This window comes from Mytilus edulis, chromosome 13 (assembly GCF_963676685.1).
Source record: "Mytilus edulis chromosome 13, xbMytEdul2.2, whole genome shotgun sequence".
NCBI lineage: Eukaryota > Metazoa > Mollusca > Bivalvia > Mytilida > Mytilidae > Mytilus > Mytilus edulis.
Window position 1 is genome coordinate 50,655,954 of NC_092356.1, and position 18,651 is coordinate 50,674,604.

Here is an 18,651-nt window from a genome sequence, read left to right on the forward strand (position 1 = left end):
TTAGAAATGGATAATTATCATTAACCACGTTTCAATATTATTTTACAAATATTTTATCATATTCCATCCAAAATAAGAGATTGGTTTTTCAAGTTTTAAAAAATCAAGGTGTTGCAATACTTTTTTCCATGTGTATATATGCAAGTCATTAATGTGAACTGCACAATTAATTTCAGTCACATTTCTGATTTTAGTTGTTTCCACTTCAAGTGATAACTTAAGATTATTAAAGAGCTGACATTGAAATTGTGTAGCTAGCCTACTTGCGAAGGTCAATGTCATTTAAAAAAAGATATTGAGTTCAAAAGGTAAATATGTTTAAAGATAATAAAATTGATGCTTTTACTGTTTGACGTTAAATATAGAACAGAATTAACAAAACTAATACTTCTGACTGAATAGTTATGATTTTTGGCAATAGAATAAAGTTGTACGAGGCCTGCTCAGTCAGAAACGGAGCTTCTATTTATTTTCTCCTTCAATGATCGTCAATGCATAGTGTGTGTATTCGTTACATATACACATCACAAAATCAATTATTATATCTGACTAAGGGGAAAAAACATTAAATTTGTCGCCGAGGGCATGGGCCATTTGGAGTTATCTCTTATTCTGTATTGGGGATTGCAGGTGCATATTGTTGGGGGAAATGAACCAAAAGTAACTGCTTTAACCATTATACCGGCCTAAACTTTGTACCTGTGATATGACAAATAAAACAAAATAAAACAAAATCACAAAACGGTGATTTTTACGCGTCCGGCGTATTAAATCAAAATCCTTGTACACTTGTACACTATTAAAGTGGGTTGGAAACAAATTATTACAACTTATATTAATCCGTTTCCACTTTGCGGGTATGAGTGCTGCCTTGGCGGCATTAGCCTGCTCTTTTTCGAAAGCTTCATGGGTGTCTTATACTTGCTCTCTATTAAAATGGGTCAGCCTTTCCGAAGGACTATCATCGCTTCACAATACCATACTCCCAAAGGATGTCAAGGGAGAGTCGAAAATAAATTCCCTGAAATTTTATCCCCGTATGGGGATAGGGCCAATTATCTTTGTGTTTATACATAGTCCGATGCGCTAACCACTACACAACGGCTCTCCTTTATTAAAAAAATATTAAGTACGTCCCCTAAGAGAAGCATGATAGTTTGTGAACCAGTTTTTCACACAAAGTACAATCAATTACATTATACTGTTTAATCACAACGGATATTGCCCAAAACCCTTGAATTGAACGAATTGTGTTTTAAAATTGCATTCCACTTCTTCAGTCGTTGAAACAAATGATTGAAAAATTTAAAATACAATGGCTTTGTATAGTTTTCTAATTGGTTATTGAAGGGTCTACTGAAACCAGTGCTATAGTAAATGAAAATAGCACTTTGTAGTTTCGTCGAATTAACCTCAAAGTGCTTGACTCATCTTTTGACTTTAACTTGTTTAAGCACAATAATATTTGTTTTTGCAAAATCGACGAAAGCAATTAATTGAGGAACAAATAAACTTCATAAAAAATATATTTCCAATATGCATCAACGTGATCAAGTGTACGTGATATAAGTTAAAATTTGAGATAAAATTAATTTATCGGTGAGTGACATTGGATGTTAGAAAATTTATGTTGAGATTCGAAAAAGGAAAATAGACAAAAACACAAATTTTATTTATGAAGAAATTCGACTGAAATCGTCATAACATAATTATTAATGTCATCGTAGCAAATTGGCTGACCGGTACAACGTGTCGATGTCTCAATATTATAGCGAAATGTTTTCGGGTCTAGATACCAGTAGTGGTTCTGATCTGCAAAGCACATGCCGCATAGTCAGCTCTAAAAACTACCAACAGCCTGATTTATGCACATCATAATTATTAAAAACAAGTATGATATACAGCAACAGACGACAACCACTACATTACAGGCGCCTGACTTTCTATGATATCCTGAATTGTCTTCTTATTCCTTTGAAAAGAACACGTGTTATCTCAATTAACGAGATTTGAACATTGGTAAACTTCTGTTGCCTAAATACCAGTTTTAATTTTTCGAACACTAGCACAACAACCAATGTTTATCCTTTCATAGTTCAAATTTCTCCTTTGGTCTATAAGGGGGCTCAAATTTATGCACAACGAATTTAATATGACACTTAGTCGGCTTTCTTTACGTAGGTGGTAATTGACAGTTTATTTTCCATCGGTATTTATTTGTTTTTTTAAAATTCACCTTACTGCTTATGAAAGCGAAAATCATATTACTGAACTATAATAACGTGAATTTATGCACTTATAGAACACGACATGAAAATATGTAAAACAAGACCAACCGTCTGATGTATGAAAAATCAACAAACGAGAAAAATATACTAGTAACAGATAGCAATTAACGAAAACCACTGCATTATATATGCCTAACTTGGAATGGGCACATAAACAGTGCAAAGCCTGTCTAACACACACAAAACAATTCAATGTCTAAACCTAAATGTTTCCAAATTTGATTAAAGGTGTTTTGATTTTACGTTGATGACAATTTTAAGTGTAAGTTAAACAATCCAATAGTTATAACTTGTGTTATTTTTATATTTAATTATCTTGTAGATTTTTCCGAAACATGTCAGTTGAAGTTTTACTGGAAACATCTTCACTGATATAGGAGAAGGTCCCCACTGGGACGAGGCAACACAAACATTGTATTTTGTAGATAATATTGGTCAAAGAGTTTTCTCATGGAATTATAAAACTAAAGAAGTACAAAAGATTCAGTTAGGTAAGTATATAACAGGATCCGTTGTGTGTTCACAAAAAAAACCACCCAGGAATCCAGGACAATACAAAAATCAAGATAGTCGACATGTGTTAACATATTATGATTTTCGACAATTGACAATAATTACTGTCGTACTACACATTATGGTTTTGCGTTTTTGAAAATTCCTTGTCATATTTTAAAACTAAATATGTACATGTAGCAAAAGATAATATATTCTGCTATACCCAAAAGTTAATTGAATCAAGGCGCTTCAACTTCAACTTCGTACTTTATTTAGGATTTTTAACTATTTTTAATCTAGTGTCACTAATGAATCTTTTACTAGGCTGTATCATCAATTCAATTACACAATCAAAGATATACCGAACAAAAACAATTATATGGAATATTTATCATACATCTATTTTTCAATAATTACAGACAAATATATAGGATTTATAATTCCACGGGCAAATGGTGGCCATGTGATTGGTTATGGAAAAACAATATCAACATTAGACTGGGATACGAAGAACGTCAGTTTGATCACAGAAGTTGATACCAATGTGGTTACAAACGTGAACGATGCCAAGTGCGATACAAGGGGACGTTTATGGTTTGGTAAGAATACATACTGAAATATTGATGTGATCTTGGAAGATTCGTGATGTGTAAATAACTCATCATAGATACCAGAATTAAATTTTGTATTCACGCCAGACGCACGTATCGTCGTATCGTCTACAAAAGACTCATCAGTGAGGCTCTAATACAAAAAAGTTAAAAAGGCCAAATAAAGTACGAAGTAAAAGAGCATTAAGGACCACACCTCCTACAAGTTTTGCCAAACACAGCTAAGGTATTCTATTTATGAGGTAGAAAAGCCTTAGTATTTCAAAAAAATCTAAATTTTTGTAAACAGTTAATTTATAAATATGGCTATACCAATGATAATTCATTTCAGCACAGAAGTCTGATGATACCCTCGGGAAATTGAAACTCCACCATCAGTGACATCGACACAGTGGATGTAAAAAAAACTCATAACTAGGCTCAATGCAATCACCGTAGTTAAAAAAAATCATGTTTGTTTTATTGCGTTTCTTACATGAAAACAACTTTTTTTTAAACTGGTATGTTTGTTTTCACAATTTTCACATTTTAAGATATATGCAATGAGAGACAGAAGATACCAAATGATGACGTCATTGCGTACTTACTAAAGGACGTGAGCTTAAACAATAAACTAATTTGGTTTTAGAGACTAATTCTTCAAACTGGATAGAACACAAAAGCTTTAACATGTTTATTATATGAGGGTAGTAATGCCCTTTACCGTCAGGCGTCAAATGGTCATTTTCGGCTACCGTTAGCGTCAAATTGATTAAAATTTTACCGTGATTCGTCAAAATATCCTTATCGTGATTCGTCAGAGGTCTTAAGTAATTATCGTTACCGTTATTGTTGAAAAAATATTAACGTGATTCGTAAAAATTATTCGATTTTTTTATCGTCTAAAAGAAAGTGCACATTTTATCTTCATGCACCTAAAATTAACGTTATCGTCATTTGGCAAGAATTTTTACCGTTATTCGTCATGAAGGTACCCCCTTTACCACCCTCTTATATTGAGTTCATTAAAAACTTTCACGTAATATAATTAAAGCCGGCTTGGTAACTGAGATATTGATGACTGATTGGTAACAAACAATTGTGTAAGTTACTGACACAGGTATTGTGGGCGAGAAGATTGATTGTCACATAGCTCCCTTAGAAAGGAGAAACTCGCTTACATTGTAATGCTCCTGCATAAAATGATACATACCCCAGATGTACATGTCAATTTAACATAATATTTTTACAGGGACACTGGGGGTCGAAATATCTGCAGACGGAAAGGGATCTTTGTATTGTTTATATACTGATGGTACAGTGAAGAAACATATGGAAAAAATCGCAATCTCTAATGGACTAGCATGGACCTCTGATAATAAAAGGATGTATTACATAGACTCAATACCTGGGAAAGTTTACGGAATGGACTACGATATAGAAACAGGAACGTTTAGTAAGACAATTATTTATCTCATTGTAAAAATGTTATGTTTGTTTTGATAGCTGTTGTATCATTGAAAACTGCACCCTTTGATTTAAATGAATGATGCATCATTGTATATTATCATCTCCGGTGGCCTGGTTAGCGGTCTACGAAAAAAACAAAACAGCTGTTAAAAAAACAGCGTATACCTGGGTACCTATACCTGGGCAGAAATGTAGTTTTTCATAGAGAACACAGAGAAACAGGCCTACCTATATCCGGTGGTGATGATACACAGTGTGTATATTTAATTTCTTTTCTAAACTGAAATAATATAGATATACTGTTGGTTGTGACTTACTGTCGTGGTATTTACACAATAGGGTTTCTATTAAAATAAAATGACAAACTAAAGATTGTATGGCTTCTTTAGTAACAAAAACTATGATTTAAAAAGTCCTTTCATTTAGTATTTCTTATTAATGATGTCTCATTGGTAAACATGCCAAAGTAGTTCTGAATGATTTGGTCCGACATTGGGGTGTTATAAGATATGACCAAAGGGAGTGCAACATTTTCTTTTACATGAAATGATTCGATGGAATATATATTGATTGTGCTGCAATTTGTGTCCTAAATAAAGATAGGACATGATGTCCGATATACAATTTGTTATAAAATTTATAATGAATTCTGTGTATTGACACAATAATATATTTTTATAGATAATGAACAAGTGATAATAGACTTCAAAGCCATAGGAACTTTGGGTTTTCCTGACGGAATGACTATTGACACAGAAGACAAGCTATGGATTGCTTGTTTTAATGGTGGTAAAGTTGTAAGATTTGATCCTGATACGGGTAAGTTATTGGACACGTAACCTCTTATTCACTGGTGTCAATGTGATAATCGTAACTGCAATTACGATCATCCGAATATAGCGGACGGAAATGCAGGTAAAATTTGTATGGCCGATTTCACCACTTTAACAACTTTCTTTCAGATTTGTATCATGCCAAGAAACATCTATATAACAATGATCATTGAATGGTTTTTTTTTACGAAATGATGAAAAAGCAACTAGAAGAACGTAAATCGAGATACCAAAAAAACCCGATGATGATCGTAACTTCTATTTCTAGGATCGGGTGTTATGCTATATAAGGAATAAGAATAATGAGATGTGGTATGATTGTCAATGAGATAACTGTAAAGGTTAAACCTACATTGAAAAAAGTTGATCTCAAAATGTACTCGAGAAGGATAAATTTACTTTGCCAGAAAATCTATTTCAAATAACAATATTATCAGAAGGAAATGCTGAAACCGTGTTGTTTGTGTCACTTTGGTTGAATAATACTACATATAAATTACTTATAATTGCAGTTGAGGGTCTCAAGGAAGATTTGTGTTGTAACTAACTATGTAACTCTCTTTAAATTTAAGAATTATTTTTATTATTATTATTATTATTATTATTATTATTATTATTATTATTATTATTATTATTATTATTATTATTACATGTATTTCAGGTAAACAATTACAATCCATCGATTTTCCCGCTAAAAGAATTTCATCTTGCTGCTTTGGTGGACCGAATTATGACGAATTGTTTGTAACCTGTGGTCGAACAGCTGCACCAGAAGAAGAACTGAAAGAATTCCCACTATCAGGTTCCCTATTCAGAGTTACGGGCCTTGGTGTCAAAGGCTTAAAACCGAGTGTTTATGAAGGATAAAGTCCCCATGGATAACATTTTGACTAATGATATTATTTGCTGATTTATTTTAATATGACATCGAATGTATGCACATCAATGACAAACGATAGCCGTCAATTTGACAATAATACTTCTGTTCCGCATTTACATCCTATATATCGTGAAAAACTGAATCGTTTGGTAGTATTATATAAGAATTAGGAGATGTGGGATGTTATAACATGTTTAACCCCGCCACATTCTGTATGTATGGGCCTGTTCCAAGTCAGGAGCCTATAATGCAGTGGTTCAGACTCATTTGTTGATGTGTAACATATAAGTTTATGTGACTATAATGATATGCTCGTATGAATATTGCTTATGTACACTTTATATGTTGGTTGCTATTTTCCTTAAACCTTCACAACGCATATCTTATTCATTCATTCATTGATTCGCTTTTAATATTTCCGATTTTAAAGCTAGTCATCATCTATTTCATTAATAAGGGCATGATCCCACCAATATTGAATTTGTGTAATTTATTCCACGTTTGTTATCTAAGTTGTTGTATTTGCTTTAATGAATTTTTCAACAGAAGAAGTAAATCAAGCAAACAAAGTTTCAATCATATTGTGTTAAATGCAATAATCACTATTTGTAGTACCAAAAAGTAAAATCACAAAGAATACTGCATGAACTCCGGGGAAAATTAAAAACTGAAAGTCCCTAATCAAATGGCAAAATCATATTATAAAACACATTAAACGAATGGACAACAACTGTCATATTCCTTACTTGGTACAGGTATTCTCAAATGAAGAAAATGATTGATTGAACCTGGTTTTATAGCGCTAAACCTCTCACTTATATGACAGTTGCATTAAATTCCATTATATTTATAACGATGCGTGACTAAAGAACTTCAAAAACATCAAAGGATGCGATTTAAGCAAGATAACAATATAAAAAATATTAAAGGCGTTTGTTCTTTTGTTACCTCTACATGCTCCCTATAATAAAAGATCACTTCTAATGAAAGGAAATTGGTGATTAATTTTAAATGCTTAAGTAGAAATAATCTCCACTTCAAAATTATGGATGCAATGTATTTTTTTCAATTAGCATTTTTAATACATGTATAATAATCCAGACGATTAATAACATAAGCAATTAGCTATGTACAAAGAAAATTACAATAGAGAGAAGCTGTTTACAAAGAAAAAACAAAAGAAAGAAGCTGTGTTCAAAGAAAATAACAATAGAAATAAGCTGTGTACAAAGAAAATAACAAAAGGAAGAAGCTGTGTACCAAGAAAATAACAAAAGAAAGAAGCTGTGTACAAAGAAAATAACAATAGCAAGAAGCTATGTACAAATAAAATCACAAAGAAAGAAGTTGTTTACATAGACAATTGAAAAAAAGAAGCTGTTAACAATGAAAATTACAAAAAAGAAGCTGTTAACAAAGAAAATTACAAAAAAGAAGCTGTTAACAAAGAAAATTATACAAAAAAGAAGCTGTGAACAAAGAAAATTACAAAAAAGAAGCTGTTAACAATGAAAATTACAAAAAAGAAGCTGTGAACAAAGAAAATTACAAAAAAAGTTGTATATTAGAACCATCAAGTATGTACGACTAATCAGTTAGTGATCTGACCGCCATGGTTTCCATATTTAATTAACATTTCAAAAATTCAATTCTAAAAAAAGTATCGCCCTGGCATGAACAATTTCCCACTTGACGCTAAGCAATCAACAATCAATCAATCTACTTTAAAAGTGCAAATTTTGATCACGTAAGTTGCTTAAATCGTTAAAAAAATGGGTACAAAAGAACATTGTGGGTGCAATTTAAGCAGTTATAGATCTGTTAGTGCAAGTAATTTAGTTTACATATTTAGTTCATCATTTCAGATAAAAAGAATTCATAACAACACAGTTATGACGAACAGGTTTTATTTCTTAAATGCAAAGGCATGAAAAGGATAAAAGCACATACTATAGAAATAACGTAATAGTTTTACTCTCTACATTTTAAACTAGAATATGGCATAACGAGCTCCACTACTTGTAATGCTGAGTTAGAGAACGAAGAACGATAACTGAATGCGTTTACAGCTACAAACACATCATCTTTCTTTGACGGCTTAGTCATCTGTCTTTCAACTTCCGGCCATATATATCCCGGCATCCATAGCTGCCACGCCCCACCATATGGATAATTCTGCCAATAACTGATAATTCCATTTATTGGTGGTGGTATGTCTGAAAGTGGAAGTCGATCTATGGCAGACAAATATCTGTTTGTAACTTTGACAATTTTTTTCCAACGGAGAAGACCGCATCCCTATTGTCTATATTACCATGTTCCCTTTCAATTAGTTCGTTCCAGTATGACATATCACCATCGGTGTACATGGGTAGTAGTATGGACTTTGTAGGATTAGCTTTTGATGTACTGAAATCGTAAGTTTGCTTACAAATGTGTTTGCAGTTTGTCGCTTGTCGTTTGTACGTAAAACGCTACATTTGTTTCTAACTTCAACCTGATTAAACGACGTATTTGTTTCTACGTTTGTAAAAAGTCTGTTTACCAACAACATGTGCATGCATTATTGAAAGTTCAAACAGGGTCAATAAAGACTTATTAAACAATGTTTTTTTTTTTTTACTTTTGTAGCGTTTAGAAAACAACAACAAACGCGACACAACGTTTATAAAATTTTGGTTAGAAAGAAATGTGGCCTTAGCGAGTGCATGGTTTGTCAAAGTTAAACGAATAATCGTAAGTTTGCTTACAAATGTGTTTGCAGTTTGTCGCTTGTCGTTTGTACGTAAAACGCTACATTTCGTTTCTAACTTCAACCTGATTAAACGACGTATTTGTTTCTACGTTTGTAAAAAGTCTGTTTACCAACAACATGTGCATGCATTATTGAAAGTTCAAACAGGGTCAATAAAGACTTATTAAACAATTTTTTTTTTTTACTTTTGTAGCGTTTAGAAAACAACAACAAACGCGACACAACGTTTATAAAATTTTGGTTAGAAAGAAATGTGGCCTTAGCGAGTGCATGGTTTGTCAAAGTTAAACGAATAATTAATACGAATAAAACAACATTAAATATTACCTTTGCTTGTACATTTGTAGTCATCTTTAATTTGAAATCGTTTAGCATATTCAGGGACAGTAGTCGTTAGTACGTCGGTATAATTCTTAAACATTTCCCTGAAATTATATAACAACAGATTTTGATAAAGAAATAACCAACTTTTTTTATCATCAAAGTTTTATGTAAAAATTATAAAGTATAATTGAATTACTTTTATGATGGGGTACTACGAATCTCTGAAGGTATCATTTATCCATAAATTAGTATAATAATTATATTGATTGGGCATGATATAATTTCAAATTAAGACCATCAATCAAGAAATTTTTCGGTCGCCATCATGAGCTGATTGGCCATTATGACAAAAGTGTGTCAGAAATCATATCTGATATTCTTCATCAGTCATAATAACCTTCCATCATTACCAAACTGAACAAAGAAATAACACGAAAGGCGCCGTATACGGTACAGGAAATGCTCACCCTTCCGGAGCACCTGATTTCACTCCCGGTTTTTAGTGGAATTCGTGTTGTTTCTTATTTCTTATTTATAATTGTTGATGTAAATGTCCTTTGGTTTTGAGAGTCTTTGTTTACTCCTTGGTTTTGATTGTTATTGTCTTGGGGCCGAATTATTCGTGTGCTTTAATTTTAGCTACCAAATAAACTCATCACAGATACCAGGATTAAATTTTGTATTTACGGCAGACTCGCGTTTCGTCTACAAAAGACTCATCGGTGTCGCTCGAATCCAAAAAAGGTTAAAAAGTCTAAATAAAGTACGAAGTTGAAAAGCATTGAGTACCAAAATTCCAAAAAGTTTTGTCAAATACAGCTAATTTAATCTATTCCTGAGGTAGAAGAGCCTTAATATTTAAAAAATTCAAAAGTGTTGTAACAGTTAATTTATATAGGTTGCACTTTGTAAATACAGCTGTTTCTCAAAACACGCCTCTTTTGGGGAGTAATTGAATATTCATAGAAAATTGATTTTGTTTACATACTGGTTCCCAGTTATGCTCTCTGTGTTCCATATCGCAGAGACAGAACTTGGGAATGTTACCAGTAAATAAACACGTGCATATTGTTTACATTGAAATCTGTGGTAACTTTTCATTCGAGGTAGGGGTAGTTAAGAACATTAGTGTAAGTTTAAACTCTGAGAAGTTCAGGGCATATAAACGTTGAAAATATGCCGCACAGCCCTATATTTTGACCTTTGAAAAAAATTGTGGTGCATATGAACTATCAATTCTAGGATAGATTTTTTTCAAAACTTCTTAGTAAAAGTGGTACAGTTTTAGCCGTAAAAGGAGTTCCTATGGGAAATTGCATTGTCAATATTTACAGAAATGCAACCTATATAGATGTGAAAAAGGGGAACATTCAGAATTTAACCAAATTTGCTTTATTTCACAGATTTTAAAGAAATTAACTGAAATAAGAAGTTTTATAAATATTTAATGAAGATTGATAGAATTTTGGGCCTTAAATATGATGACTCAGCATAAATTCACAGTTTACAGTATGCATAGTTTACTTAAAGTCCTGGATACAAAATTAAATCATATTATTTGCATGTTTGTAAGATAAATTGTTAAGAAGTGCTTATATTTACTCTTCGCAGTCATTGAAACTCATAGATCCTTCCTGAATATTATTTATGGGGTATTTGTGTCCTTTCGATAACCCAAAAGTAAGCCGCAGCACCTAAGTCTGCTTTTTTTGTCACCACGGCATAATAAATACAAGCTAGAAAAACATAAATATCTCAAGAAAACTTACAATAGTGTGTTCTATCCTGAATATGTACTAAATATTCCAAATTGCTAGAAACAGCAGAATGATTTAGGAAATTTGAGGCCCCAGGGGAAAAAACATAGAAAATTGTCTACCCCCTGGGTCATAAAAACAAATAATTTAACTTGTAAATGCTATGATTTTATGATTTTAAAGTTCTTGATATAGAAAACAATAACTATGCTTGGAAGTTATGCAAAAATCAGATGTTAGCAGTCATCTCTACAACATTATAAGTGAATTTATATCTCAGACTGGTATCTGCATACATACAACTATTGCAAATATGGCTTTGTTTGAACACTTCTAGTATATATAGTAGCTAAATTGTGTCAGATATATGGCTACAGATGATACTGTTGTGACAAGAATTCTAAATTGACCATTTGAGGCAGAAAATGTGTTCTTTAATTGACAAATAGGCATACAGTAAGATGTGGACTGGAGATAGAGACTGGATTGGATACTTTATACAATCTTGAATGTTGTAATGATTGACTGCTAAACATTACATTTATGATATTCTGATATGCTTTCAATATGTTATCAAAACAGTTTTTAACAGGTTCTAGGCATTTTTTATCAGAAAATATGCAAATAGGGTAAGCTGGCAATAATTAAAGTCTTGTTTTCAAATTCTTTAAAAAATTGAAACAGGGGAGGGGGTATAAAATGTATAGTAAAGAAAAACTTAGAGTATACACAGTGATTTCTTTTAGACTTTAATTCTGATAAATGAGTATTAATGTGAGAAAAACTGATTTTAGAGAATTTTTTAGAATAAATGTCTGTATAGGTTGCACTTTGTAAATACAGCTGTTTCTCAAAACACGCCTCTTTTGGGGAGTAATTGAATATTCATAGAAAATTGATTTTGTTTACATACTGGTTCCCAGTTATGCTCTCTGTGTTCCATATCGCAGAGACAGAACTTGGGAACGTTACCAGTAAATAAACACGTGCATATTGTTTACATTGAAATCTGTTGTAACCTTTCATTCGAGGTAGGGGTAGTTAAGAAAATTAGTGTAAGTTTAAACTCTGAGAAGTTCAGGGCATATAAACGTTGAAAATATGCCGCACAGCCCTATATTTTGACCTTTGAAAAAAATTATGGTGCATATGAACTATCAATTCTAGGATAAGATTTTTTTCAAAACTTCATAGTAAAAGTGGTAGCCGTAAAAGGAGTTCCTATGGGAAATTGCATTGTCAATATTTACAGAAATGCAACCTATAAGTCGGTTTGAATTGGGGCTTTTTTTTTGCAGCAGACAGTAACTGATCATTGGTAAAATCAAGAAATTTAATTGAGTTTCATGCATTGAATGAATGTTTGTTTCTTTAAATGTGTACATAGAATTGATGTTCATCCTGATAATTTATACTTTGATAATAATAAAGATGTATTCATTTCTTGTTTCTTGTTTTTATTCACTGTTTTGTTTCATGTTGTTTACGTGATGCATCAATGATTTTGTAGTGTATGACCAAACACAAAAAACGAATATAAACATGAGCCTGAAGAAAATAAAAGTCAAACGAAAATAAATAAATAATCAAGTTAATCATTCATAACAGACCAGTCATAGTAATAAATATATTGAGACATATGATAGACACCAGTGGCGGATCCAGAATTTTTTGTAACGGGGGGGGGGGGGGGGGGGGGGTGCGCTAACTGCCATAAAAAGGGGGGCGCTCCAGTCACACTTCAGTGATTCCCTATATAACCAACCAAATTTTTCCCACAAAAGGGGGACCCGGGCCCCCCAAGGCCCCCTGGATCTGCCGATGGACACCATCAATTAAAGGATTATAGAAATCAAGGAACACTAACTAATTAACCTATTAACCTGTCACTGATATTTTTCACACCTATAGTGAATACAACTATTTGTCTCTTAATTAGGGGTTATTCATGGAGTATATTGGCTTGTCAATCAATATCGTAATTTTGAATATAACAATAATAACACAATAAGTCGGTTAGATACACTCTTTTTATATATTTAGTACATCATTATCTTCTTCCGATTTCTGGTTCTTGGTTCTTCTTTTGGGGTGATACACAAACCATGTGACCATGAAAAATCAATACACAAAACGGAACCAGTGGGAAATTCAACACAAATGGTTAACAGAGAATAAATAAAACACAAAGACAGTATTGTAGTCATTTATTTTCAACAAAAACTATTTATTTAGAGATTTATGTAGGTTTGACTATCACAAACGTAGTTTTGGCCAGGATATTCACATCTGACCACCTTTCTTGAGCTTGAATTTTTCCTCTGGTCTCGGGATCTCGCTTATAAGTCGGTACTTCTCTCTGGATTCTGAATTTGACTCCCAAACTTCCGACTTATAAGCGAGTACCTTCGGGTATAAGAAAATGTTGTCTCGGGAAAACATATACCGATGATCTATCAGAAAAAAAATTTGAATTGTTCTTTCCGAATATAAAGAAGCTGAAATTTAGAATTATAATTTTAGTTTATGAAATTCGCCTTTACATTTTTTTTTAATCTTACATGTTGCAGTGAATCGCATTGCGCCGAGCTCAACATTAATGTGAGGAATATCTGGGAATTTCATCGTGTAACATCTTCCCCCTACTCTGTTAGAGTATTCGTACACAGTAATTTGCTTATTTAGGTTTCTGAGTCTCCATCCAGCGTATGTTCCAGCTATTCCGGCTCCTATTATAGCGACATCATCACATGATCTCGCTTAAAAAATGTATATTTTTCAGAAAATACTGAGTTTAGTAAACATTTGAATATGACATCTTTATTTTACTTGATTGCCTCAATATGAAATATAGCCATTATAATGTGTGTACTAGTTCCAGGATACAACTTTCTGTCTGAAGAATATTCATGTGTTATTTTAAAATTATATATGTTTAAGGTGTCATGTGAAGCAGATGAGCGTGTCCCTGAAAAAACTGCCTCTATATTATCAATAGTTATTTTTATAATATGGATTGAACGCCATATATCAATGTTCTCTTCAGAAAATTTCGTTTTTCAAGGACATTTGTGAATTCTGGTACAAATGAATAAGGGGAAGGCGAAAGGATTGTTTGTCCTTTTTCATATATCTTCATTTGCTTTTCCGACCCTATTCTCTCGTTGTCCATTCCCCTTTTTGTCCTTTAATTTTACTCCTAGGTGTACTTGAAAGAATTATTTTCCAAATCGGTATGTATGGTTTGTATAATCCTCCTTTCACTAGAAACATACATAAAAGAATATTGAACATAAATTTTTAAACAGATGAATGTAGCATTACCAGTCAAGTTCCAAATGTATTTTGAATGACAATGAGGTAACACTAAAACAGCACAATCAAAACCATGTTCATACCTGTATTTTTCATCATCGAATTTTCTCTTCGAAACAGTTTCACTTTGAATGCTCATTGCATCAAATATCAGTACGCAATTTGTTTGTTACTAGATTTTGAGTAATTGTAAATCTGCCTCAAATGAAAGTTCGATTGTTGATGTTAAAGTTCAAGTTTTAGTTTTCTATCAGCTAAATTACATGATTACAATTCTTCAATAGTCCACTAAAATGACAACTGAAACACATACATCGATGATACGAACATAACAACTGAACAAATTTACAAATGACGCTACTAATTTAATGTATGCACATGATACGCAACATATATTTTCAGAGGCACTTAAATGATGGATTTCATATTTTGAAGAAATAATTTAAGGACCGGTTTGACAAGATGTTTTTAAACAACTGTAATGTTTTGCAGTTATCTTGGTATTGTAGTAAAAAGTAAAATAATAAAAGTTTCGAACTCCAAGCGGAATTCAAAAACGGGAGTTCTTTATAAAATGGTAAAATCAAAAGCTCAAACACATCTAACGAATGGAAAATCATAGTCACAATTCTAACTTGGTACAGGCATTTCTTCATGTAGAAAATATTGTATTTAACCTGTTTATTTATGTATAGGAAAACTTCTCACTCGTATGCCATTAATTGGCATCATAATCTTATCGTATGTCGAAGGATTGGCAACGAATATTATCGAATATGCTTGTATTCTTGAAAAAAAAAAAAAAAAAATTTAATCTTGGTACATTACTTTTTTATTTAGATTGGATGCATTTCCCCTGTTTTTATGATTAATACAAGTTCAGTCATATATTTTGAGTTTACAAAATGTGTAGTGAGCATGCAGGCATTGGATATGTAAAGTTTAACCTCGTTTGTTTATTGATTACTTGTGCATAAATCTGATTGCTCTTTTTAAATCATTTTATTGGTAGTTTTCACATTTAAATTGAGCCAAAAGTTTAAGCATAAAAATACTGAGCTCAAGGGAAAATTCAAAACGGAAAGTCCTTGATCAAATGGCAAAATCAATAGCCCAAACACATCAAAAATACTGGATACAAGTGATGGCAGGAAAATCAGTGAGGGTAGGGAAAATGAGTGACTCGTTCTATGATTTTTCATTAATGCCCTTTCCCAGGAAAGTCTGTCGGCCCTTTAACAACCCTCGTTTGGTACTGGACTCTTACACATTTCGGATTTTTTTAATCATACTAGTTTAAATAACAGGATTGGCAGGGATGTATAAGAACGCAGTCACGTTCAATTATTTAACCTCAGTCAATATTTATCATTTATCTAATCATTATCAAACTGCTACTTATTTTGGATGTTTGAATACGCAGTACCTGTTGTAATTGCTCTACGTTGTAAAATTTAAAATATTATACCAGCTTAGATCGGTCAGGGCTGTTTATTGGGACTGTATTTCCACGCAGTTGTTGTAACATCTTAACTGTCGTCAAATGTGGAATTTTAGAGTTGTACCAGTTCATATCGCAAATTACTATTTTTATTTTGGCATATCTTTGTAGTCTTTGTGTTGTGTTTGAAATTATTAAATTGTACCAGCGTCTCTGATGTTCGCTTAAACTGTTTTTTTTGTGTATACATTTCAAGATTGTGATAGTGTTTATAATCAGAAAAGATTGACATGATTCATTTCACATCGTGATTATACTAATGAAGGATATCTGTTATCCGAAATATTTTACATTTGTTCGTTTTATTGTTATTTTTTTTGGTAATGTTGTACCCTTTTTGACTTGTGATCAATTTATTTGGCAATCGTCAATGACAGTCAACATAGTTTATTAAAAGAACATCAGTTGTTCGACCTGTTAGTCAAAAGCGTTTTGTTAAAATATACTTTTGCACTTTTTTGGTCTTTTGGAAAATGTTATTTGTGCTGTATTTAGACCCCTCTACAACGAAATTTGTTTTACACGCACACGTATAAAATTGCGGTTTTTTTTTTCAAAAGCAATCATAATTTAAAGAATTATTCTAATATGACGTGCTTCTTTCGCTTTGTAAACAACACTGTGATAAAATTTTCGATATATCTATACTTAGCGGAGACTGAGAGATATACATAATAATGGCTGTTACAATATACTTCCTACGTAAAATCTACATGTATTGGAACCAATTTGCAGACCATTTGCCGATTTTATTGTTTTAAAAAGTGCACTTTAAAAAGACAAACTAACTGTTATTCTTATTTGGATGCATAATAAAAAGAAGTAATGCACAAGAGCTCGGAGAAATCAACAAAATAAAAATAAAATAAAATTCCGCGAAAGTCTATTATTTGGTGCATTTAAGTCATTTCAAAACATGACGTCATACAAATGAAACCGCTAAAGTTGAAAGTTTTCTGTTACGTGAACCACCGAACTTCGTATGATATTGTATTAAAACTGATTTTTGAGGTAGGTTTTGTTTTATATTTTATTCTATTGCATTATTTGCATATTTACTAATTTCAGCAAGTCAACATGGCGGTTCTTAGTTACGAAATGTCAACTTTGGTTTTGCCGGAAGCTTACGAGAAAATCATGTAAATTAACAATGGCAAATGTCGGGTTTGAGAGTTGAAAGAATTAAACAGTTTTTCTAGTGGTTATTTGCGAAATAACCCATGCAAGCTACGGATTTATTAAGATATTTGAGCTTTATCTAACAGGGAGTAAAAAAGGTCAGCCACACACACACCAAACCAACCCTCGCTTCAGTATTTTAATGACTGTATTTGTCCTATTAGAATCGAAATAATTCATGGAAGCCATAGATTGTTGGAAATTTACACATGGCCTGGGCCGTAATATTCGAATTCTATCCTGAGCGTTCCATGAATTATTTCTTAGATAATATTGACTTCACTAGTCTTTTTGATGATATTTACAACTTTATGACAAGTGCAGTTATTGTCCTTATTATATACCATATGCAAAGTAGCCAGTAGTAGATATAAATAGAAGGAGTGTGTGATTAAAATGTCAAGCCATATTTTTTTTTTAGAAGTACACGTTACGCCGATTTCAATTCATCGCTTGTAAACATGAAATATGTCTTACTGGAATAATTATTATGTAACACCTTGTTAATAAGGAGTGTAACATGAATAAATTATCAATATATTTCTGTATTATGTATTGTGAAATTTCGTATAAGCACATACTTATCTTATATAACATAGCTAGCTACTTATACCATAGATACTATATCTATGTTTATATACACAGCTGCATAGGAACTATTTCTGTACCAAAAATCAGTAGTACTGGAATTCTACTTTTGGTATTCAGTATATCAGCGACATAATATTTGGACCGACATTGATAAGTTTGACCCGAGCTCATGAAGTCATCTCCCGGTTGCTGGTTAAACTAAGAAAACACTTCCAAAAGATGCAAATACAGCCCGATAAGTCTTTTATCCGGTTATCTGCATACTTGTATTATAAAATATTAGCTGTTCGACACAATTTGAAGACCTTTTTTATTTGATTTTTATGGCCGACCAACAATATTGTTAATTAAACACGAGTTATCTCCCGAAGATTTTTAACTTTGGAGGATTTAATAATATTGCCTTCACATGTCTTTCTGATATATTTGCAACTTTATGAAAAATGCAGCTAGTATAGCACTTAATAGATACCATATGTTAAATAGCCAGTAGTAGATATAAACAGAAGGAGTGTGTGATTAAAATATCACGGCATTTTTTTTTAAAAAGTACTTGTAACACCGATGTCAATTTCGTCGCTTGCAAACATGAAATGTGTCTTACTGGACTAAATATTATGTAACACCTTGTTAATAAGGAGTGTAACATGTATGAATTATCAATATATTTCTG

At 32.2% G+C, this 18,651-nt stretch overlaps 1 protein-coding gene and 1 pseudogene across 1 annotated transcript; one reads left to right on the forward strand and one right to left on the reverse strand.

Annotated features, from left to right (window-relative positions):
* The first annotated feature begins 2,228 nt into the window (after window positions 1-2,228).
* LOC139501938 (regucalcin-like) lies at window positions 2,229-7,132 on the forward strand (annotated as a pseudogene).
* Window positions 7,133-8,112: 980 nt separating this feature from the next.
* LOC139501939 (aplysianin-A-like) lies at window positions 8,113-12,899 on the reverse strand. The gene is made up of 3 exons (XM_071291244.1): window positions 12,808-12,899; window positions 9,639-9,736; window positions 8,113-8,772 (listed from the first exon to the last, which is right to left on the reverse strand). The coding sequence occupies exons 1-3, from the start codon at window positions 12,831-12,833 to the stop codon at window positions 8,528-8,530; spliced, it is 369 nt and encodes a 122-aa protein (XP_071147345.1). The 5' UTR covers window positions 12,834-12,899; the 3' UTR covers window positions 8,113-8,527.
* Window positions 12,900-18,651: the final 5,752 nt, after the last annotated feature.

Excerpts from the sequence above, each read along its gene's own strand:
- LOC139501939 (XM_071291244.1), bottom strand. The coding sequence starts at position 12,833 with ATGAATACATCTTTATTATTATCAAA. Across the intron at positions 9,737-12,807 it reads ACATCTTTATTATTATCAAA|GGAAATGTTTAAGAATTATA; the intron begins GTATAAATTATC and ends ATATAATTTCAG. Across the intron at positions 8,773-9,638 it reads CTACAAATGTACAAGCAAAG|ACATACCACCACCAATAAAT; the intron begins GTAATATTTAAT and ends TTCCACTTTCAG.